This window comes from Poecilia reticulata, chromosome 7 (assembly GCF_904066995.2).
Source record: "Poecilia reticulata chromosome 7, P_reticulata-male-v2, whole genome shotgun sequence".
NCBI lineage: Eukaryota > Metazoa > Chordata > Actinopteri > Cyprinodontiformes > Poeciliidae > Poecilia > Poecilia reticulata.
The window spans coordinates 3417730-3441054 of NC_088836.1; the positions used below are offsets into that span (position 1 = coordinate 3417730).

The 23325-nt window shown below is 39.4% G+C and overlaps 1 protein-coding gene across 3 annotated transcripts in view; it reads right to left on the reverse strand.

The window, feature by feature from the left end:
• Positions 1-36: 36 nt before the first annotated feature.
• The window catches only part of LOC103466876 (plexin-B1-like), a 92319-nt gene continuing 69030 nt past the window's right edge, over positions 37-23325 (reverse strand). For 2 of the 3 annotated variants that reach the window (XM_008412763.3, XM_008412764.3), the window contains 29 exons: positions 23158-23266; positions 22128-22853; positions 19766-19864; positions 19507-19629; positions 18610-18703; positions 18324-18493; positions 16539-16690; positions 16349-16454; positions 15068-15204; positions 14768-14941; positions 13424-13658; positions 13093-13335; positions 12787-12963; positions 11881-12029; positions 11692-11792; positions 11392-11609; positions 11138-11316; positions 10982-11048; positions 9788-9934; positions 9343-9517; positions 8916-9019; positions 8139-8223; positions 7086-7258; positions 4820-4980; positions 4490-4637; positions 3766-3830; positions 3204-3279; positions 3015-3089; positions 37-2393 (listed from right to left, as the gene is read on the reverse strand). In XM_008412763.3, coding sequence (XP_008410985.1) covers positions 2289-2393; positions 3015-3089; positions 3204-3279; positions 3766-3830; positions 4490-4637; positions 4820-4980; positions 7086-7258; positions 8139-8223; positions 8916-9019; positions 9343-9517; positions 9788-9934; positions 10982-11048; positions 11138-11316; positions 11392-11609; positions 11692-11792; positions 11881-12029; positions 12787-12963; positions 13093-13335; positions 13424-13658; positions 14768-14941; positions 15068-15204; positions 16349-16454; positions 16539-16690; positions 18324-18493; positions 18610-18703; positions 19507-19629; positions 19766-19864; positions 22128-22853; positions 23158-23266 — 4573 coding nt within the window. In that variant the 3' untranslated portion in view covers positions 37-2288. The remainder of the gene's footprint in view (positions 2394-3014; positions 3090-3203; positions 3280-3765; positions 3831-4489; positions 4638-4819; positions 4981-7085; positions 7259-8138; positions 8224-8915; positions 9020-9342; positions 9518-9787; positions 9935-10981; positions 11049-11137; positions 11317-11391; positions 11610-11691; positions 11793-11880; positions 12030-12786; positions 12964-13092; positions 13336-13423; positions 13659-14767; positions 14942-15067; positions 15205-16348; positions 16455-16538; positions 16691-18323; positions 18494-18609; positions 18704-19506; positions 19630-19765; positions 19865-22127; positions 22854-23157; positions 23267-23325) is intronic. The other variant, XM_008412765.3, reaches the window with a different exon arrangement.

A 23325-nucleotide genomic window follows, 5' to 3' on the forward strand; every position in this document is an offset into this window, starting at 1 on the left:
TTAAGAAAGAAAAAGTGCACACATACCTACAACGTGTACATATGAATCACTTTATTGCATCAAATTAAGCTGTTAGGCTCATCCTATCAGTTAGTCAGAGAAAGCTAAGAGTTGAGATTACTGGGTAACGGTATGCATCTACAGAACACACATCAGAACTGCTTACACATAATCTGCAGGCAACATTAATGTGCATGGTAAAAAAGATTTTATGTACAAGGTAACTGCTTGCAGCAATGTAAAATCATAATCTCCAACTACCTTATAATGTCGGGAAAAAGACAGTGATTCATCTGAAAAGCTGATTCTGACTTGATCCATTACGGTTCTCTCAGAGCAACAAAACAGCACAAAACGGAAGGACAGAGCTGCTTCCCTACGACAAAAACAAGAATCTGAATTAGTGAGACGCCACAAACACAGGTTTGTAGGCCTGACAGGAAAAAAGACCAACAGCATAAGCAATAAAATAAATAAACAATAAATTAAAATTGAAAACGACAACTAAAAGCCTTCCAACATGTGGCATCGCGGAGAGCAGGAGGCACATCGTTTAAAATCCTACAGGTTGAATTATTCACAAGATAAAAAGCTTCGCTCTGCCACCAGACTGCTAAAACCTGACATGCATTTTGACAGCAACAACAGAAATGTTAACTAAAGAAAGAAAAAAAAAACAGCACAGCTGACTTGTCAGTTCAGACATAGAAAACAACAGATGAGCTCTTTGATGTACAGTAGTAACAAAAGTAGATGGGAGGTGGCTCATTAAAATAAAAAAGCCCCTCCCACCCAAAATACAATGGAAATCCATCAAAAAGAACACAATGAATAAAAGCAGTGCAAGTACTGCAACCGAATAAATTTTTGTAAATGCTCATGTAGAAAAGATTTGCAAAACCACAGAAAACCAACGGAATTAATTATTTTCAAAATTCTACAGGATTTTAAACATGTCAATATTTCCTTTTCCCAAAGCTCATCAACGCATGAGCTTTGGGAAAATAACTCAGAGTGAACTGGAATATAAATTCAGAAGTTGACACTGAATATCAAACTAATGCGTAGAGATGTACCAATCAGAGATCTACAGCTAATTTGTGATCTCTGGATTTTTTCTGTAAAAAGCTAATTCCATGTGTAAATTCTACAGAATGTGGATTCCTACTAAAACCTTTCCAGATTGTTTTGCTCCTTCTCACAGTCGTGTTCCTTTCTAGATAGCATTTCTATGCTACACCTAGTTGTGCATCTTCAGTCTGTAACAATCAACACACCGAAAAGCGTTCTCAGTGCAAGATGGTGGCAGTGCGTTCACTGACTGGAACAAGATCAGATTTTTAGGTTTCAAACAGGGCGGTGCAGATGGAAAACATCTCCACTGCCCATGAAAATGTGTCAGGATCTTTTTTTCTTGTCTTTTTTCAGTGTCAATTTGTTTCTGAGGGAATTTCATCAGTCACAGCAGTTCTTTTACTAATTTTTGTGTTCTTCATTTTACTTATAAAGAACCCAATTTATTCGCTTAAAGTTTAGGTGTTTAGTCAATATGATCAAACTTATGTTGAACAATTCAAACAATGCAGATAATTACAAAATGTACATCGACATTAGAGAAGATGACCCAAAATGTTGTCCTTCCTGTAATGTAATCCAGGCAGCCACAGCAGACAGAAGTAAAAACAATGTGTAAAAAAATCCAGAGGATTTTAAGGTAAGACTTGGAAGAAGGGCTAAAACAGGGAGAACAAGTTATTATGTGTGCATCCTGTATGTAAGACTTGGAGAGAAAAATAAAAATGTTCCAACAGCGTCAACATTTAGGGTAAAATGTACCTTTTGGAATAAAAAGTGAACCTTGATGGGTGGGAATGTTCTGCTCGGTTTGTCCAGATAAACAAAGCAAATGATGTTTTTCATGATGCGTCTTTCCCTCCAAGACTTAAATCCAAAGAGGAAAATCAATAATGCAAAATGTTTCGATGTGTGCTTCACTCCACATTCTTTTCACATTTGTCCCTCATTATTGAAGTGGCGTCCCTTTTTCTCCCAGAGACAGAACCACTTCCATCACTAGAAACGTGGTCCAGTATGTCAACGCCAGTCTCTCTCTTCACGTAAAACCAGTCCGTCCAGCAATACCACAGTTCAGGTCACAATATTTCTTTGTCTTCTTTTGTACGTAGATAAAAATAACTTTTTTTTTTGTCCAAGAGAAACCACAGACAGGTATTCCTAACGATGCCTTCCCTTTATGAGTCGAGACAATATTTCCCCTGGTGCCGGGGTCATAGGTCTGTTACCTTGTTTTCAACGGCAGCAGCGATCTGTTGGAGTCTGTAACCCAGCTGCATCTTTTGAGCTGTGGCGTCCTCTTCCAAAGCTGTGATAATCTGACAAAAGAAGCAAAGAGGTAAAAACTGATGGTGAACAAACCAGAAAGCAGCAATGTCACTTATTTGCATAACCTTCATTGATATGGTTGATTTATAAAACCATGTATAAACCATTCATATATTTGATTTTTGCCTAGAGTACAAAAACTGTTTCAAAACAAATCCCAACAAACAATAAATTCGAAAAATGTTAAAGAATCACTGAAAGACACTTAATCCCCACTCAGAAATAAATTCTGCATCCTGGACAAGCCCTCAGTAATTTTATGACCAGCCTGATCAGTGGTGAGCCTGTTGTCCTAAAACAAAAGCACAAAAAATATTAGTTCTGCTGACGGTGATTTAGTGAAGCTAATGCTAAAGCACCTGTATCACCCTCAACAAGGTCAAATATGTTTGAGAAAATCAACTTGTTTTGTTGGACTTCAGGATGTAATTTAGTTGCTGCTCTGGTCACAAGACAGACAAACATCATTTTACTCTTATCGTTACTCGGAGCCAACTGGTATGTTGATGCCATCAAACTGGGTTAGTTTTACTCAAGCTACCATACAGTGAGAATCTTACACCTGTCCAGGTGGAATGCAGGGGGAATCAGAGAGCTCCTGTGAAACTCACCTGATCGTAGTATTTGTTGATGTACTTGTACAGCTCATGTAAAGCCACATGGCAGTTGACCTCAGCAGCATAATTCTGTTTTGGGAGAGGAAAACATATTAGAAAAAAACTGCAATATCTGCAAATATTTCAATTTAAAACATTTTAATGATTGATGCCAACTGCTGGGCCTCGACAGTGTTTACATACACGGGAGAGTTCTGCAAGAGCCGAGTTCATCTCCTGGTCACTGGCAGAGATGGTCTGTTTGATGTCAGCATAGTATCTACACAAAGAAGAAGAAAAGAGAAAAACAGACTTCTGTTGCAAAGAAAATGACCTGAAGAAATTATATATATAAAATATTTATTTTACTTAACTGGTTGTTTTTTTTTTTCAAATATATTTTGTTCCAAAAACCTGACAAATACATATATGAAAGACCATAACACAGAAAAGAAATACAAGAGTCTATGCACTGGTTCTTCTTAAACTAACCTCAGAAGGTCAGTGAAAGCAGCTAATTTGTTGGACAGACTCCTGCTCAGTGAAGCTTTAACATATCACTAGCATAATCTGCATGGTTTAATGTTCAGCTGACAGTAGTAACTGTAGCAGTCTGCTTGCAGACTATCCATGCATGGCAGCCCTGCAGGCTCAGTCTACCTTCTGTCTGCCACTAACAGATGTCCTCAGCTTCACTCCCTCTTCTCTCCTCCGGAGAGTTTTACGTGCCTGCGGTCAGCGGGGCGACCGGCTGCCGTATTCTTACCTCTCCACCATCTGTTTGTAACGTGGGATGTCTCTGGCATACAGCAACTTGTTGATCGGAGAATCCTGCACACAAAACGACACATGAAGTACTGACATGTCAAGTAAATGTTCAATGTAAGACTAATTTAAAAAAGGAATAAGTAAGTCTCTTTTGTATGCACAAGATAGCTTTTAGCCTCATTGCTACATGTTAATTATTAAGCTGCACATTAACAAAGCTCTTTGATCTCACTACATTGAGCTGGGCTTCCATTACTCATTTCTTAGACGGGGTCATTTGTTTCTTAGGTTAAAACATTAAAATGTGGCAGATATTTTTGCAGTTCCCAGGATGTAAAAAACAAACCTTGGAAACAGGAATTAAGTCAAAAGGAAGATGTTGGAAAGAAAAAAATGAAGGAGGAACATTTGAAAAAGAGAAAAAACACTGGGGAGGAAGGAAAGAAAGTTGAAAGAAAAAAAGTTGGAAAGGAAGAAAGAAAGATAAGAACAGAAAGAAAGAAATTGATAGATGGACAAATGGGGATGGATATACGAACAGATAAACAGACGGATGGAGAAAACATGGATGGATTCCTGATTGGGTGGATGGATGAAGAACTGACTGACAGACGACAGGATGGCAGCAGGAGGTGTGTGTGTGTGTGTGTGTGTGTGTGTGAGGGGGGAGTGCGCGTGTTTGTGCGTGTGTATGTTGCGAGGAGTGGCTCTGATCTCCTCACCCTTCCCAGCTTGTGATCAGCGATGGTGCAGGAATCCATGAAGGTCTGGGCGATGACGGACAGAACGGCATCCACATGATCCGAGGTCTGCACGTCAAAGATGAACTGGGGGTTCTTCAGAATATTGATCCAGAACCGCAGCGGTAAACTGGATGAACACATGGCGGGGATATAAAATCACCAAATGTTATAATAGTAGAGAGAAATCTGTAGCAGTAAGTACGAGTAAAAAAAAAAAAAAAAAGACTCCCTTTAACCCATGTGCATCTCTCCCCACACAGCAACAGTCAGTTGTCCCTCCCTCCTCCTCTACATCCAGCCCTGAGCTACCTGTTGGTTTTCCAGATGTGGATGGTCTCTGGGTCTGTGATGTTGTGCTGCAGAGCCTGCTCGTCCAGCAGGTCAAAAAAGTATTTGACAGCCAGAGGCACGGGACGGCTGGTGCTCAGGATGGCAGTGAATAAATCATCCACAAACTTCTGCAGAGTGCCCTGAGATGGCGCAGAGAAGACGACGGTAAGAAATGGCTTTCAAAATAAAAGACAAGAGGCAGCACCTCAAACTGCACATCTGAAGGTTACCACACCCGAGGTCATTTAAATTAAATTAAAGCAAAGTGAGTGAACATTCAGTAAATATTTGGATCAACAAAAATACACTATTGACTTATTTACAGATTGTTTTCCTCTGCTACTTGTTCTTGTAGTGCTTTAAATGAGTCTATTCTGTATTTTCAGGCTTTCTGAAAGATTTTTAAAGTTTTTTTCCCCTTTTTTTCTAAAATTTGGGCTTCTTCTTCTGTTACTTTAACTCTTGAATCCTGGCTATACAAAATGGGACATTCTGCTTTACTGCTTCTTTGAATCTCAACATCTCAGTCAGATTAAAGGTTAATTCTATGAAACTTGTCCAGGACTTAAAAATAATAATTGTTGTCCCTTTTATTGTAAGGCACATAGAACAAAAGTTATGCACTTTGTGTATACTTAAGTCCTTCTGCCCCATTTTTGTCCCATTGATTCAGATTATAACCACAGATTTTCAGTGAACAGTCATTTTAGCATTTTAAAATAACTTTCCCATAAAAACTAAACTAATCTAAGCTCATGCCTTCAAAATACAAGAAAAAAACTTGTTTTATGTGTGATGACCCTCTGAATATTACCACAAAGCCTGCTCCTCTATTCTGAAGAGGACAATCAGGATTGTCTATAATTATTTTTGATTTTTCCAGGAATCCTTCCTTGGAACCAATGAGGTGATGGAGCAAAGTCTCCAGAACAGAACCAGGTTCTTTACCAGGTAGCTGAGCCTCTAAGTCCCTTTAAATTTGAAGACATTATATTCTCCTCAAAAGTTTAATGTACACAATTTATTCAAATATATTGCCCCGCATCTACTAATCATGCAGAAAATAATAAAGTTTAACATAAAATAGAACCAACAAGGTGATTCCCAAGGACAGATTTTCTAAAAACCTGCCTCACAGCAGAAGATCAAATGAATCTATCAGATCTTGTATCTCGTCAGATGTTTTATTCACAAGTGCTTGAAGACAACACACACTTTGCTGTCAAGTTTCCTCACTTTGATAAATAAAACTAGGTAAGAAGTTGGCCAATTTCTGATCTCTGATTTTATCGTTAACTTCTGACCTCCTTTTAATGATTTTAGCAGCTGCTGTAAGACACATTTTTACTAATTAAAGCAAAAACAAAATGATTACACTTTAAGCCATAAAGACAGCTAGCATTAGAAAAACAAAAGTCTCTGTCCACATTCTAGAGAGTGTAGATGTTTACCTGGACTTTAATATTTCCAAAAAGATTGCTGGCATTTCTAAATCTGGAATGCTTCATGGCAGACAGACACAAGTTGAAGGCCCAAACGTGCTGCATTCAGCCTTCATGATTTCATAAAATAACCCGATAAAATTTGAAAATATTGGTGATGCACATTAATAAATGAACTGCCCTCCGCCCTGTGGTAGATTTATAACTCACCATTTTGATTTTACCATTAGACATATTATACATTTTAACTTAAAGCCCACAGGGTCTCAAAGTTTGTCTGAAAGTGAACATTTAAAGTAAAACAATACACTGGGTCACATACATCATGAAAATGAATCTTTCACATGCTTTTAATAATGGAAACTCACATTAGTTCACAATGCATGTATGTTTCAGTTTGGAAACAGAAAGGCACAGAGCCGTGGCTCGTTAGGGCCGCTGCGCTTCAGAAGAGTTAAATATGAAGGATGGTGTGAAAAATGCAAACGACAGATTTTTTTTTTTCTTTTTCCTTTTTTAAATGGAAGCTCCATCTGAGGGAAACATTACTGACGTTTTATTGCATCATTAGGCTGGAGTGGAGCACGAGAACAAAGTCACACAGTGATAAATCATTAAAGACTTCTGGGGAAGACTAATATTATATTACTGATGTTTTAGCGGCTAATGCTGGTGGTGGTTGGAACAGTGACATTTAAAGTGACGCGCTTCGGACCCTGTCCAATCACAGAAGTGAGTTTAATCGACTGCAGCTTCCACCAATCAAAAGGCAGATCCCATTTCTTCCCCCTGGGTCGCGTTACCTTCATGGACAGCAGCCGTGTGAGGTAGATCTCAGGAATGGCCTTGGCTCGTTCCCCTCCTTTCTCCCTCACGCTGCCCCGCCGGTGCTTCGGCAGCTCTGACTCGTCGCTGGCTTTCACCAGGTGCCAGAGCCTCACCCCGCCCTCCTCCCCATCGTCCAACATAGGGGTCTCTGTAGGGCAGGCGGGACAGCTGGGTCAGGATGGCTGACACTCATTATTAAATACATTGTCTCTGTATCATCTGAATTATAATGTTGTATGCTAATGATATATTATTACAGTATATAACAATAAAATCTAGAATGATTACTGCTTAAAAAACTGATATGAAATTAATAAAAATATTTCACCTTTTTATGCTCATCACCTTTGGGAAACTTCACATTTTTTTATATTTTCCTCACTATAAACCTTTAACTGATTTCAAGCTACCTATTTATCGACTTATTTACAAGAAAAAATATCCATTTTCATTTTGTCAGCCTCAAAACTTCAGTCGAAGTCGTGTAACCAAAGCTTTATGCAAAATAAAAGCTCAACAGTGACCCCCACTGGTTACTTCAGGCATGTAAAAAAAAAAATCAAACAGTTCAGATTTTCTTATGTACTGTAGAAATAAAACGTTATCAAAATTCCTCTTAGAAGTCAGGAGACTGCAAAAAATAGACTTTTTATAATTTTAGTTGTTTTCATTCAACTATTGAAAACTAAAATGTGTTCACTAGCTCACGAAAAGGTTAGGACACTCTGCCTCCATATTAGTAGCTGGACAAACCTTCACAATGCTGAACAGCCAAATCCTGCGTAATACAACTGTGCTTGACTTGACTTTTCAGTTGGATTTGGTATGGGGGATTATCCAATTTATAATTCACCGAAAATTGCCATTTTTAAATCACATTTTACAGAAAGTCTTTGATTATTTTTATTACTTTAATTCCCCAGCATTGTTATAATTGCTACTAAATATCTATTTGTCAAAAGATGTTGGAAGACACAAGAATGTCCTAATATTGTTCATGTCTGTATTCCTGTGTGTTTGTGACTTACTTTCTCCAGGCATGTAGTCGTGGCTGTCATGTAGGTGATGCTTGTTGTTCCTGGGAACGAGGGCCACGGTTGCTCCATCAGGGACCTGCTCAGGCATCGCAGTTGTTAAATATTTTACCCATGCATGCAAAAAAACACTCATCCAGACAGAAAGCATTTGCTCCCTCAACATTTCTGCATTTTGTAACATTACAACCACTAACCTTCATGTTTTTCAACCTTTTCAACATTAATGCCCACTGAAAAAATGCAGTGGGCAAAGAAAAATATGTGTAGCTTTAAACGTTTTTGAAGAAGCATTTGTGTTAAGCCTCTCTTTACTTTGATAATTATCGTATGTTATGATGATTACTAGAATTATGATTTTCACAAACCAAATTTTTGGTGCCACCCTCGTCACTTTTATATTATTTATTTATTGGGGTGATTTTTACTTTTTCCATGCACAAAAAACACAATACAATGCTGAAAAAAACCAAAACAAGTAAAAATAAAAAGAAAAATTAACTTGGTCCCTACATGCGGTGCGTCATGGAAGGAGCTACGGCATTGGGTAAATTTAAATGCATGTCACACTTTTCAGATTTTGTTGTAAAACATTCTAAAAACCATTTGGGACTGTCCTTTAACTTTAATACTTTGTTAGTTTTTCACATAAAATATGACTGAAATACATTAAGGTTTGTGGTTATAAAGTAAAAAATGTGAAAAAAACACCGTCAATGAGTATAAATACTTCAGCAGGGCGCTGTAAGTAGTTTAGAGACATGCACTGACCTTGTAGTGCTGTAATGTGTTGAGGCGCTTCCAGGTGCCTTGAACTACTGATGTCAGGTCTTCATCTGACAGGATGAGGTGACCTGCGACCCCGGCCCGCCACTCTGCAGGGGAGACACGTTCACACCAAGTCATGTTTCTGATGATCATTGAACATTTAAGACTTCCAGGTAACACAACAAGCAAATAAGTTAGCAAGGTTTTATAAACTTGAACTAAAGTTCATAATAAAGTATTGAGCATAACTTGAGTTACACAAGACAAAAATATGGTTAAATTAATTTAAAGTTGCCCCTTTGGGTAAAAGAGAAAAACCTTCTGGACAATATAAAGCAAATAACTTAACATTTGCAAAGAGTCAGCCGCCACACATAGCTAACAGCAGAATGACGCATTCAAACTTAAGAGTTTGAAAATAAGCTCTAACCAAGATGTAGTGAATCGATGTGTGGCCTCTGTGAAAACGACAATCCTTTCCAGGACTGCTCCAGAACCTTCTCCTTCACTTGGGTGATGGTGTCGCAGTCCAGAACCTTCGCCGGAACCGTTTGATTGGTGGCGGCTCCACCGGCAGCTGTGGCCGGCATCGCAACGTTCAGAGTCTGAATGAGGGATACGGGAAAGCTGTTAGAGACACTTAGATCATCTTTTTAGGCTGCATTCATACCAGCCCTGTTTAGTCTACTTTAAACAAACTTTAGTTTGTTCCTTCCCTAAAAATCTGGTTTGTTTGGGGAGGTGTGACTGCGCAATCCAACTCTGATCTCTTTACAATATGTATAAAAAACAAGGTATAAGACTATTTTTATTGGGTACTGTATAAATACTACATCAATTTCCCATGCAGGTGACACAATGGGGCTAATCCTCACCAGCGTGCGGTACTCCACATCCTCTCGTAGCAGCCGGTTGTCATTGAGCGTATATTTGGCTTTTCCTGTCACGGCGTCCACAGGTCCTTTGTCCACCTGGTGTTTTATCGCTCTGAACAGCATGTAAAACGATTCCCCCGCTGATTCCTGGCCAAGCAGAAAGGATTTATTCATTTAGGAAATCCTCCAACGCCAACTGTTCTCTGTCTCGGCAGCCAGGTCTGACTGGCTTCCCTTGATAACTACATTTGATTCATAGTAACTTGAATCAAATTTCGGGTTTGATTCTAGTTGCAGATGATCTGTGGAAGGGTTCCACGCCTTGATTTACAGTACATGATGCAGTTAGAAAACACAGAACAGTAGCTATTAGAAAATGTTATAAATAAAATCAAAGGCTGGACCAGAATCTGTACTGCACTGGTTGGGTTTGAGTTAGGCTGAACTCCATTTCCCATGGTTACCCCACCTCAGTCTAGAGATGCACTGATCCGATATCCGATATTAACATGTGTATTGCTCCTGATATTGAAATGAAATCTAGATCCATTATCAGTGACAATGTACCCAATCAATAAGGGCAGATCTATTCAGTGTAATTCTATGCTATGTGCAGTGAGCAACATCATGCTTTATAATTTATTTTACATTATATTTAGAATTCCTAATTGGAATATGTGAACTATTTGAAAGAAGGTTTGGTGGAGTTTATTTTTACATGTTTGAAGTAGTCAACCTACTGTTGTCTGTGTTTAAAAATACAAATGTTTTCAATCAATTCAGCATTATTTTTTTGTATCAGATCGGTATGGCAAATACTCAATGTCAGATATCAGTATCAAAAGTGAAAAAAGTGAACCAGCAGATAGGGACATAAAAACATGCCATCTGAAAGCTAATCAGATGTAACCTAGTAAAAAAGAGATTTAAATGTGTTTATTTTGTTTGCAAAAAAAACAAAAGAAAATTCCAAGTAATCCAAATAATTCAAACATTTCATTTCAAGACAGGGATGAGAAGCAATTGCTCACACACTATACATCTGATTACTTTATGCAATAATCTCAACCAACTTCTGTATCACTATAAAAAACATTTGGTAATGATTATGGTGGCCATACAGACCTTTGTTTATGTTTAGCAGTTATCAAACCCTTAATTATTGATGTGGCATAAATATCCAGCAGCACATACCCTCAGAAAGGTGTAGAGACAAATGGACATCCAGTTTGTCAGCAGCTTCTCCACCACTGATTCTGTTCTGGAGAAGAAAGAAAAACAAAACGTTCTCAAAGAAACTACAAGCAGGTGGGAGGAAAAAGATTACTTGCTTTGATAAACAGGCCTCACCTTCTGAGCATGAGTTTGGGATTTTTGGCCACATATTGCTCCACCAGGTCGTTCAGCAGCGTTTTCAGGATATCCGTGAAGTACTCCAGTTTACCGTGCAGCGCCACCGTCAGCAGAGAGGCCACGTAGGCCCGGTCTCTGGGGGAAAATGTCCGCTGGACCTCTAGAGTGTGAATGAACTATGAGGGGAAACACGCAGGTGTGAAAACAGCTGCTTTTTGTCCAATTCTAGAGAAAATATTAGAATATTTTACCTTGGTGAGGAACAGTTTGCTGTTGAGCAGGTTGGACAGCTGAACCAGGCCCTGCTCCACCGTCTGTCTTCGGCTCTCCGGAACGTCCAGATCTCGCCTCAGTGGCGACTCCTGGTGGCCTGGGAAGAAAATGCGCTCTGCGTACGCCCGATAGTCGAGGAAGGGAATCCCTGAGCCCACCAAATCACTGGACATGTCCATCATCTCCGTCATCAGGTCTACAAAGTGAATGAGTTAGTCAGCTGGTTTGCCAAGCCTCCTCTGAGGTGAGCAGAAACTGAGAGGAGAAAACGGCACTACCTGTGAACTCCTTCTTGCAGCGGTCCCTGACGCTGGTCTCCAGGTTCTCCAGCTGGATCTGGACCTTTTTATAGTCTCTCATGGCCTGCTTGCTCTTCCTCCTGATGAAAACAGAAACAGAGCACAGATCACACTCTGGTCAAGAAATAGAGTCAAAGTCTACTCTGATCAGGGCGTTTCCATGGTTACCTGTATATCAGCACTATGATGACCACAATAAGAGCCACGATGGAGGCTCCCACCCCGACCCCCACCTGAGCCTCCAGAGGAAACGAAGACTGGGCCTGGATGTCGTATTTCACTCTTCCCAGGGGGAAGTTCAGATTCCCCATTTTCACCTGAAAGCAACATTTACACATATGCTTATTTTTTCTCTGGTTTATCTAAAATACAAATCACATTTTACTCATTTTTATTTACAATTTATATTATTGCACATCTGTCTTTCTGCACTAAGGTACTGTATTGTAAATGGTATGTAGTGTTTTTTATTAAGTTTAATACACATGCACATTATGCATGATGTAATAAGGTTATCCTAATACATATATGTACAGCATTTGTATAACAACTGAAGGTAACATAGTAACTTGGTTGTGCTATAAAATGGCACATAAAGCTGCTCTCTAAGATATAAGTCAATGTAAAACCCTTCATCCTTCATTGGATGGAAGGAAAAACAACATTTCTTTGTTAAACATAAATTCTATATTGTAGATTTTTTATGACTAAATATGAATCCTGCATATATTCATAGGCTTGGAGTCGAGCAATACTCACTCCATTTTCAGAAGAGTGCTCTGAAATGTTTGAAGCTCATTAGGATATTATTTTATAAGCTAACTCAACTTTAAATTTCTCCACAACTTCCTCTCTGACCTGTATGCTGTGTCCTTTTGTTTTCATCACGCTGTTAATTCTCCAACAAACCTCTGAGGCCAGAAACAGAACAGCTGGATTCATTCTGAGACTGAATTACACAGGGGTGGGCTCTATCTACCAATAAGGCAACTTCTGAAGGTACTGTAGCCCCGTTGCCCTGGATAAGGTCAGATGTATGTCCATTGTGACCTCAGCTCTCTCTATCTCACTCACAATGAACTCAGGCAGACTCTCCAGGCCGTCCTGCTTCCTACTGGTTGTGATGGAGGGCTGCGTAGCTGGCGGTTCACAGTACAGGTGATTGTGTGACAGAGTCTTCACCAGACACAAGTCCCCTCCAATCCAGGCCTCCACCTCCTGCTTGTACATGGCCAGATCCAGGTTTTCTCCCTAAAAAACAGGAAGAGGAATGTTAGCAGACTGACTTTTGTGAGCAGATTTGTGAGCATTAAAAACCTTATTAGTGCAACCAGTAGTTGGAGGCAACGGATGTTTAAAAGCAGATGTTGTGGGACTCGCCTCGACGGAGATGACGCTGCCCGGTTTGTGGTGGAACGGCTTGCTCAGGTCGTTCCTGTTCAACTTGAACAGCTTTGGGTTGGGTTCGTAGCTGAACGTTTCACCACCCACAGTGCTGAAGTCAAAATGGAGGCTGTCCAAAAGGAAGTGAACTTTGACCCTGGCCTCTGTGGCCTCTGGACCCACAGCAGGAGTCGGACACAGGATGAGAGTTGCGTTGTGCACCTTGCAGTGGGATTCGTGCTAAAGGGGAGAAAAGAGAGCTTAAATGCTTTGGGCCTCTCCTTTAATGACACCGTAAGGTGAAGACAGAAATCCAGCTGAAACTGACGTGTTTTACGTGGCAGAGCGTTCCATCAGGGCAGTTTGCTTCTGGAACAATCCTCCTCCATCTCCTCAGTGGACCCCGTTGGGTCTGTCCTCTGTTGAGGTGGACTTTAATCTTCTTCCCGGAGCTCCTTCTCCGTCTCGGAGGCAGAGCATCGGGCGGACTGAGAGTTACTCTCATTTTTGGTTCCTGGACCAAATCCAGGTTGTGGCCGTCGACTCTGATGATCCTCCCTCCGCTGGGAGGACACAACATTTTCCCACAGTAAAATTCAAGCACTGTTCAAGCATTTTTATGGTAAGTTTTCAAACTTTCCTTCCAAAGAAAACAGTTTCAATTAACTTATATCATGCATTATTACTAATGTCCTGTGATGGTTTTCTATATATTACAATAGGGACAAGATAGACTAAAATATAACAAAATTTGATGATTTGAATTGTCTCTCATACATTGATGGTATTTGCAAAACAGATTATATTTGGTCACTTTAATTGATGTAAAACAGTAGTTGAGTCTGATTTAACTTCAGACAGTGAGGGAAATTGTGTCTTTTTAATAGGTGCATGAGAATATCCATCACTAGGCCTGTAATGACAACAAATTTTGCTGGGCAATAAATTGTCCCACAACTTATTGCGATAAACTAATATTAGTTTTTTGAAAAAATGTACAAGCAATATAATGGCAATAGCATGATAATGCAAGAGCACAATCTCAAAAATCAATAAATTTTAAATTCTAATGAGCATTTACATGACTAGAAGACATTTTAAGTATCCAAAATAGATAAGCAAAACAATAAAAACACAAAATAAAGTTATTGAGTCTCTGTAAACAAAATCGTCCTTCAGAAAAAGGACTAGTTGAGACCAAAGCAGCAGACTGAAGACTTTGGTCATCCAGTTTTTGGTAGAAAGAGAGAAAAGAAAAAAATGATAAATCATGCAAATGGAAACTATTGACCTTGTCTTAATTTATTATGCAATTGATTTATTGCTTACTGTGACAGGCCTACTGGTTTCAACTATAAATTATGTTTCTCAAATCTAAGTTTTTTTATCCAAAGTTTGACACTTTGTTAAGAAACTGTGCAGTTATCAAGCACTTTCTCAACCTTAAAAACTCCTTTGAAACAGAAGCATTTTCAAGGATTTCCAGCATCGACACAAACGTTGGTATACATCTCAAACACATTTAAAACTAGAAGTACACTAGAATTTTAGACTTAATATCTTTATCTAAAAATGACAAATACAATTAAAATAGTCAAAAAGGTAAAGTAAACTATAATTAAAATCCTTCTCTTATCTTTTACAAACAGATAGAAATAGTGGAGAGCAGTACCCCAGGAAGCTTTTGGACGGCGCTGCCCTTGTGATGTTGGGGTTAGGGGTGTAATGATACATGGAACCCTGCAGATGGCGCTCTGCTCCACCAAAGCGCACTGTGATGCCGTGCTCTCCCGTCCGGTTGCTGCCTCTGGTCAAACACTTGATCTGATCCTCCTGGATGTCGATCCTGAACATGAAACAGTTTTTCTTTCATCTCCTCCAGAGTCACATGCAAATCAAACGCATTGATTGTCTCCCACAATAGATTTTTTTTTCTTCTTTCTTAATTAAAAAAGCCTCTTGGGGCCCTTACACCATGCAGGGAACTCCTCCGATCAGGACTCCAACCTCACGTGGATGCCCGGTCCTCAGTCTCTGACCTTTGATAGTGAGGGACGATCCCCCGGCTTTGGGCCCTCTTAAAGGAGAAATGCTGCTGAGTACAGGATTCTGGAGATAGAGGCAGGAAAAGAAGGAGCAGTGGACGATGTAAAGGACAAGAAATGCAGCCAATAATCCAATACAGAGCATGTGATTTATTGGGGAGATAAAAACAGGACACCAGGGAATTTTGGGAAACACATGAAGGTTGCCTCACAGCCATGTAATATATTAATTAAGCTGCTTGTCATTTAGGTGGTTTCATTAGGGTCACTGAACGATACGGGTGTTTTACGATTATGTAAATAAGCAGACGAGTTGTTCCTCTTGTACTGCAGACGTTCCCTTACATTTCATCAGGCACTAATTAAGAAGAGCCGCAGGGGGAGCTGCTTTTCCCCTAATTGGACAGTTATGTTAAAAGCTTTTTGCTCATACGTGATTTGTCCCAGTGCTGTTTTTGTCTGCGCCACATCACACTAGGACTGCATTCATCAAATGAAGGATTTGTGGGGGTTTTTTCCCCTAAAAACACAAAAGAAACCCCCACCCACCCCACTTTTCAGAAAGGTCCTGCTTTGCCTGTTTCAGTCCAGTGCAGTGTTCTTCCTCATGTGTGGAAATGAGCTGAACTTGCCAGAACTACAGTGGATTATCATCAATAACAGCAGCATTCATTGGTTTAATTTTGTAGTCAAGAGAAGTAATTTCTCTTAACTTAGTCTCTTAAGACACTTGACTAAGAGGACCAGGGTTGGGAAACAGTGTTAGTATATCAGGGGTGTCCAAAGTCGGTCCTCGAGGGCCAGCATCCTGCATGTTTTAGTTCTCTTCCTAGTGGTTGTAACAACCTCCTCAGCAAGTCAGTGTTCTGGTTAGGCCTTCAAATGAGCCATCATTTGATGCAGGTGTGTAAAACCAGGGAGACTAACATGCTTATCCCGTGTGGGGTCACATGGGATGCTAGTGCCTCTCTCCAGCGGTCAACGGGCGAGAGGCGGGGTCACTCTGGACAGGTCGCCAGTCCATCACAGGGCGTCAATTAACATATTGTTTATTTAAATTAATTAACAGTTATATTTTATCCTCATTTATTGAATATATAAAAACTAAATAGTGGAGGGCTGAGCTGACATCCTTCAGGTACACCAGTTTTAATATCAAACGTTTCTGAAACATTGTCATTTTAATAGAGTGCCAGGGTCATACTGACCTGAAAACTGAATGTATGAGCAGAAATCCCATGTCCTCCTCCTCTTACACTGACTGAGGCGTGGCCCCTCATCTCCCGTCCACTGCTCGTAGTCTCACACACTATACTACAATGTACAGTCACACAGCTGTTAGCATAAAGAAATATACAGATACAGCGCTGAGTATGTTGAGTTGTGCTAACGCCTTGCCTTGACGAGACTTCGTATCTGCTCTGGATGACGATGCACGGCACTCCGGCCACTGTGACCGAGCTCTGGATGTCTTCGGCCCTTTGACCGAGATTAGAGCCAGAAATGGTTACAACTGTGCCTCCCTCGGTTGGACCGGATTCAGGGTCTAACTGAAAACACAAGAGAAGCACAAAAATACCATATGTTCTGGGTAATCACAATATCTTGGGTGATTTACAATGTTTATATTCAAAACTAAAACATTCCAATGGTTGGGTGCATATGGCACCTTTTACACTAAAAATGAACATTTGATCAACAATCACCTCAAGAAGTGGCAAATACCTAAACTAATAAATTTCAGCTGTAAAGATCAATACATATGTCCTCAAATGCAGAAGGTTTATTTCAGATCTCAATTTACTCCCTCAGAGTTTAATACAATTTATATAAGCATGAATAAGTAGATTATTCCAAAGCAGAAAATGACACCAGTCCCTTCATGTTTCCAGTTGTTGTTCAGTATATCCAGCTGGTCCATTTTCACACGGCTGCCATGAACAAACATGGTCTCATCGAGCAGGTCCATCATGTCTAAACTTGACTTCACATCTTTAGACTCATCTTCACTACAAATAGAGGAGGAAGAATGAGGGTAGTCTGAAATTAATTCTCTGCTTTTATTTGTGAAAATTCAATCATAACTGGGTAAATTAAATCTATTTTATTGAAGTTGCATAAACTCTGTGATTAAAATTATTCTGATAATTAAAAATTGTATGCAAATGAGACAGTATTTTTGTTAATTTCCCCACTGTATCGCATAAGTTTGGAGAATAGGCATCAACCACGGTCTTGAATCCAGTCATACTCTCTCTTCTCTTGGGCTCAACTACATTTTCAATAGGATTTCAATCTGATGACACAGATGGACAGGAAAAATTATTTTGTGACTACATAACTATTTTTTTTTATTTCTTGAGACTCTATCCTACTAAATAATGAAATGATGAAGTTTTATCTTAATGCTATTCAGTGGCGGCACACATCTGCTATATATACTAAAAACAGAGCTAATCTTTAGTTTGGTGCATTTTTGCTCAATTTGAAAACCTTTAGTATACTTTGCTTATCCCCCAAGTTAATTTTTCCAGATAAATTCAAAAGCGCAAAATGACTTGACTTTTTTGTAAACTAATAAAATAAAACTAATAAAACTAAAAAAAGTTTGACGTATGTGTTGAAGTTTTAGTTATCGACTGTTAAGAACTAAGTACTTAGACATTTTCTCTCGTATTACCCCTCAATCCCCAATAACTTTATTTCAAACAACAAACTATCCAAGAGAATTATAGGACATGTAAATTAGGATGTCAAAATAAAATTGTTGCTTAAGGGTTGTAGTTGTTAAAGGGCTGACATGATTTGAATTGAAGTTAGCACTTTACCATTAGCAGAACTAATGTCATATGATTAATGCTTTAGGGTTAACAAAAGTAACCTTGTAGGCAAGTCGCCCCTGATGATATTCCACTATTTCAAAGCCTTCAGGAGAAAAACAGGCCAACAGCAGCAACTTTCTGCCTTAATTAACAGGAAAGAGGAACTTCCTACATACCTTGTAAGATTCTTCACAAGTTTGTGTTGACAAAAAGTGACATTTTATTCCCATTTTAAAAGCAAAGTAAGAAATAAAACAAAATCCTCCTCTGCATCTCAAGGTTACTGGCTAAACATGCCTTAAAGGATGACCACAAAAGGAAGCCTTTAATGACTGCAGAATGAAAAGTGAAAAGCTCTTACGTGGTGAATGACGGGTGCAGGGCATGTGTGTTCGATTGCACCAACGCAGGAGTCTCGATACACACAGCTGGAGCTGGCATCACCGCCACACCAAACACAGCCGTACTTGGGGTCAGCCGTTCGACACCGGCTGCAGTCGGACCGGCCCACTGAACAGTTGAACAAAGTGACTGAGGCCAAAGAAAAAAAAGACAAAGGAAAGGATAGCATGTTTATTCAATAACCCAGCAAAAAAATGCAGGTTTAATGAGATTGTGACACATCTTTGACAATACATAGTACTCACCATGCAGATCCTCAGCGCTGTCTATGAGGAAGTTGTTTTTTCTCCTCACATTGATTGTCGCCAAGTATTCCTCCCTCAGTAGGGAATAAACATACTGCAACACAAGCAGGGTGCAAATGCTTTTATTGCCCAGGAAAAATAAAATAAATGTACAAAGTTCTGGCCAATCCTTAAAAGTCAAATGGATGAATTTAAATGAATGTTAGAAACATTGTCAGAGTGAAGAGTAAAATACATCTAACAAGACGTATGCCAGGAAAGTGAACTTGGAAAGAGACATTTAAAGGACCAATGTCACAGTTTTTTATGGATAAAATGTAATTTGGAACCTCAGTGGCTATTATTCCAGACAGCAAACAAATCGTTTCCTTGACTAAAAAGGGCCTTTCTAATAAGAATGAGTCAAATGGACCTATAAGCCGTCATTTGCTGCACAAAAAAGATGGACTAAATACTCTTACTTTCTCCAAGGATCCTTTAATGTAGGAAAAGTGAGAGAGACTCAAGGAAGTAAATATGTGAAAACAATATAGCTCTCATTTTCTTTCAGAAAAAGTCTCTGCATTTAAACCAGATTGGACCCAGGATTCTAAAAAAAAACTGGAATCTTGAAATCACAGCATAGTTTTTGTGATCATTGGACAGAAAACTCAAACTCAAAGTTGTTCACCTAATTCTTGTTTCTAAAACTCATTGAAGTTAGATGTTGTATAATCAGTCAATGTTGAATAAAACCACAATGTGTGGATGTAAACTTTTAACTGGAACATGTTTTAAAGCAACACAAGATTGGATATAAGATGAAAAGTTAATGGTTACATAATAATCATGTAAGGATTAAATAACTTTGTTAAACCTCCATATTACTTCCAGATGCAGGACGTGCTTATTACTGACCTGGTGTGGTTGACAGGTGATAAAGAAGACTGACGGTCGATCAGCATCGGGCTCTACAGAGGCCTCTACAACGACCGACTGATTCTCCACATCCAACACACACTCGTACTCCAAATCCTCATCCTGAAACACACATCAGCGCAAAAGCAGCAAAAAATACAAACAAGACATACGTAAATCCCTCTTTGCTTTATGAGGTCATACAGGATATTTTCCAGTGTTTACAGATGATGAAAATATGTGCTTTTATTTTTACTACCTGAAACAGGTGTAGGTGTTGGCCCACCAACGTGATCTTCCTCTCCACATTGACGGGAAGCAGAGGGGAATTCTGAACTTTCTCCACACACGGGCATTCCTGGTCACACAAGTCGGAAAATGTTAAAATCTCCAACATTTGTCCCACCTGAGAACCACTGCAACATGCAGGTACCATCATAAGATTCACTGAGCCGTTTCTAGTTTCTCAAACCAAAAGAAGAGCTGGAAGAGAATCATTTCTCAGTCTCTCAATCCATGAAGATAACACTCATCTGCTCATCTGATAAACTCAGATAATGAAATGATCCACATCCTACACACTAGAAGAAAAAAACATGAATCATGAAATGACTGATTTTGTCTTGATTGCAAAGAATAAAAAAATGCAAACTGTGAAACAACAGATTAGAAATATGCATGTAGCAGCAACACCCTTACACGTAGAAGGAAATGCTGAGTTAGCTTAACATTATTACCTGACTGTAGAGCTAAATGAGGTGACCAGCAGCCACATAGAGAGAGCAGCTGAGTCAATAAAACCTGTCAGGTTAATGCTTTAAATTACTCCGCTGCATCCACACGTTTGAGATTGCATTGATTTCTCGTCAGGCACTGCTGGATTTATAAACTGGAAACCTGGAAGCATATTGGGGTAAATACCGTGGGACCTTGTGTTGAAGCTTTCCTCTTCCTAGTTTTAGGAAGTTCAATAAAGGAATAGTTTGGAATATTTGGTGAATTGGGAAAGTACCAGGTCTCCTTTTTAGATTGAACAGACTGTAATATGCCTTATAATGGAGAATATTAGAGCTAAGCTTGATAAAGGGAGAGTTTTCTAGTTGCATTTGTAGAACTAAAGAAAACCTTTAACACTAGCCGTGTTTCCATTGACCGTATAATTGTGCAAATCCAAATTATGAAAATAAATTTGCTTACTGGAAATATGGATATTTTAAAAAAAAAACAAACAAACAAAATCTTAAAATTAATTTAATCTTATTTAATGAAATTGCAAAATAGTGGGGGGTTTTAAATTAGTGGAATAAGGACAAAGTTTTGCACATGCATGTAATGGAAACAACTACTGTAGACCAGGTCATTCTTACCAAGCTTTCTCTGTACAAGTCTCATCTTGAAGGAAGAAGACGAGAAAGGGAAAACGGGGAGCTGTCCTCTGTCCTTACTGATCTGTACTGGGATCTCTGTTGTTTAGTCTTCCCATCTAAACAACAAATCCAGATCCAGATGTATGCAGATACTAAGCAGCAATGACCCTGGTTGTTGAATGGTTGAATAACTAACTCATGAATGCATTTAAATACAAATGAAAAAGTATTTTCAGATTTTTACTAAGAAATCCTTTGGATACCAAAAGACTCCATGTCTATGTTTTCAGAGAAAAGTTGAATGTTGTGCCTATACTATGACTGGGCAATATGGACTTCTGATAAATGATAAAAGTGACTAAGAAATGTATTTTAAATCACTAAGCTGCAGACTAACTGTACATAATCATATTTTCAAATGAATTAGACACTCTTACTGAACAAGCAGTGAAGAATCCGTAAAATTAATCCTAACAATACACATTGTTGTGAGTGATTATAAAAAGCACTAATTATAATGTTTGTGAAAACAATAAATCTAAATTCTTACAAGAAATTTGTCGAGATAAATGAACAATTTATCAGGATAAATTATCTAAATGTATTCAGAGTCAGGCTGAATATGTGTATCTTGGATTAAGAATTGATTCAAATCTTAAAAAAAAAAAAAACTCAGTAGTGATCAGTCATATCAGAAATTCACTGTCAACCAAAGTAGCAGAATTATAACCCCATTATTATCCATCATACCATTTGCACAAGTCTCCTGTACAAGTTTTAGACAGGTCAATGAAGTTTACCACCGGCTGTGGAAGTACTGAACAGAAAGACAAGATATAAAAATATGATCATATTAGGTCTTCCTAATAAGGCATGATCCTTCTGACTCTCCTCCTCACCCTGATTCGTCCAAACATTTGAAAATCCCAGGAGATGTCTCTGTTTCACTGTTACAACCTTACTTATCTAAAACTGAATACATTTTGGCATTAATAAAATATAAAGTTTATTATAACGTCTTTTTAAAATCTTATTAAGAAGAAGGTTTTCTTGTTTAAAAGATTTACTTAAAAATAAATCTTTATTTAAAGATTTTAATTCATACTCTCAATGTGGGGTATGAACTATCTTTCAACATGCTGTACGACCGTATCATTCATATTTTCTACCTCCACCGTGTTTCTATTAGTCCTTTGCTAACTTATGGACGATGTTGTTTTTGCACCCCGCTCCCAGCAGGGTGCATGAACTCACCGGAGTAAAAGATTCAGAAGAAGAATCAGACTGGAGTTTTGTTGGAGAATCAGTAGTGACATCAACAACAGGTTCAGGTAATTGCGTCGGGACGAGCAAACGGGCGACAGATGGAATAAGTTCAGACTCCATCTCTGTCCTTTTCTTAGGCTTTTCCCAGCCGCTCAGCCACGGAGGTGAGACATTCTCCTCCGGAGTGGCCAGACTGATAGAGGGGTCTATTAAAGGGCCAGCTTCTCTGGAAACAGTAGAGTTCATCTCTGGGGAAGTGGTCACAACTTCACCATAATGGTCTGCATGGCCACCGGTGCTGCTTGGTGATGTGGGCCTCACTTCAGCCGTGACATTTAAGGTGCCTTCATTTTCTAAAGAGCCACTTAGAGAACCGACAGCTTCCTTTGTGGCTCCCTCTGTGTTGCTGAGGGCCCCATCTGTGGTGGCGATGTCAACAAGAGTAGAGCTGGCCTGGGTGGAGAGCCTGACAAAGGGGGAAGTTGTGGAGCGGGAAGCCGGTGTGCTGGATTCAGCATTAGGACCGGTGGGGGGGGTGCCTGTGATGGTTGCTGTGGGGACAGCTGCTTTGGTGGTGGCAGATGTCTCTGTGGGAGACATCTGTGTTGTTGGTGTAGAAGTAGTTGCTGTTGTTGCTGGAGCAGTCGGAACAGAAGGAGGTGATGGGGTAGGAGTTCTGGTTGGAGGTGGGACGGTGGGTAATTGTGGTGTTAACTTGATGGTGAAGCACAAACGAGGAGGAGGGATGGAGAGAGAGAAAGAAAAAGCAGGCGGGTGGAGACAAAATTAGGATGAAAGAAATGGGATATGCAGAAACATAAATAACTCTGAAATAATAGAGAGAAAAAAATGGTTGATGGTTTAAATTAAGAAGACAAAAGCAAACCAAATCAAACAGAAAGTACGGGATCCTCCAGAGGACAAGCCCTCCGCTTTTAGATCTGGTTTCCTGAAATGAACTTCAACTGAAAAGAAAAAAGCTTTAAAAAGCTCGAGCTCAGACTTCAGGGTGACTCACCCGTTGGTTGTGGATGGTAACTCCTTGACTGCAGGTGTGTTTGTGTGTGCAGACATGCTCATGGATACACCAATTGCACCCCCAGCGGCTGCTGACACACCCTTGGCATCTGGCAGGGACGCAGATGGAACAACAGAGGATTAAGATGAAAATGTCAATGTTGGAATA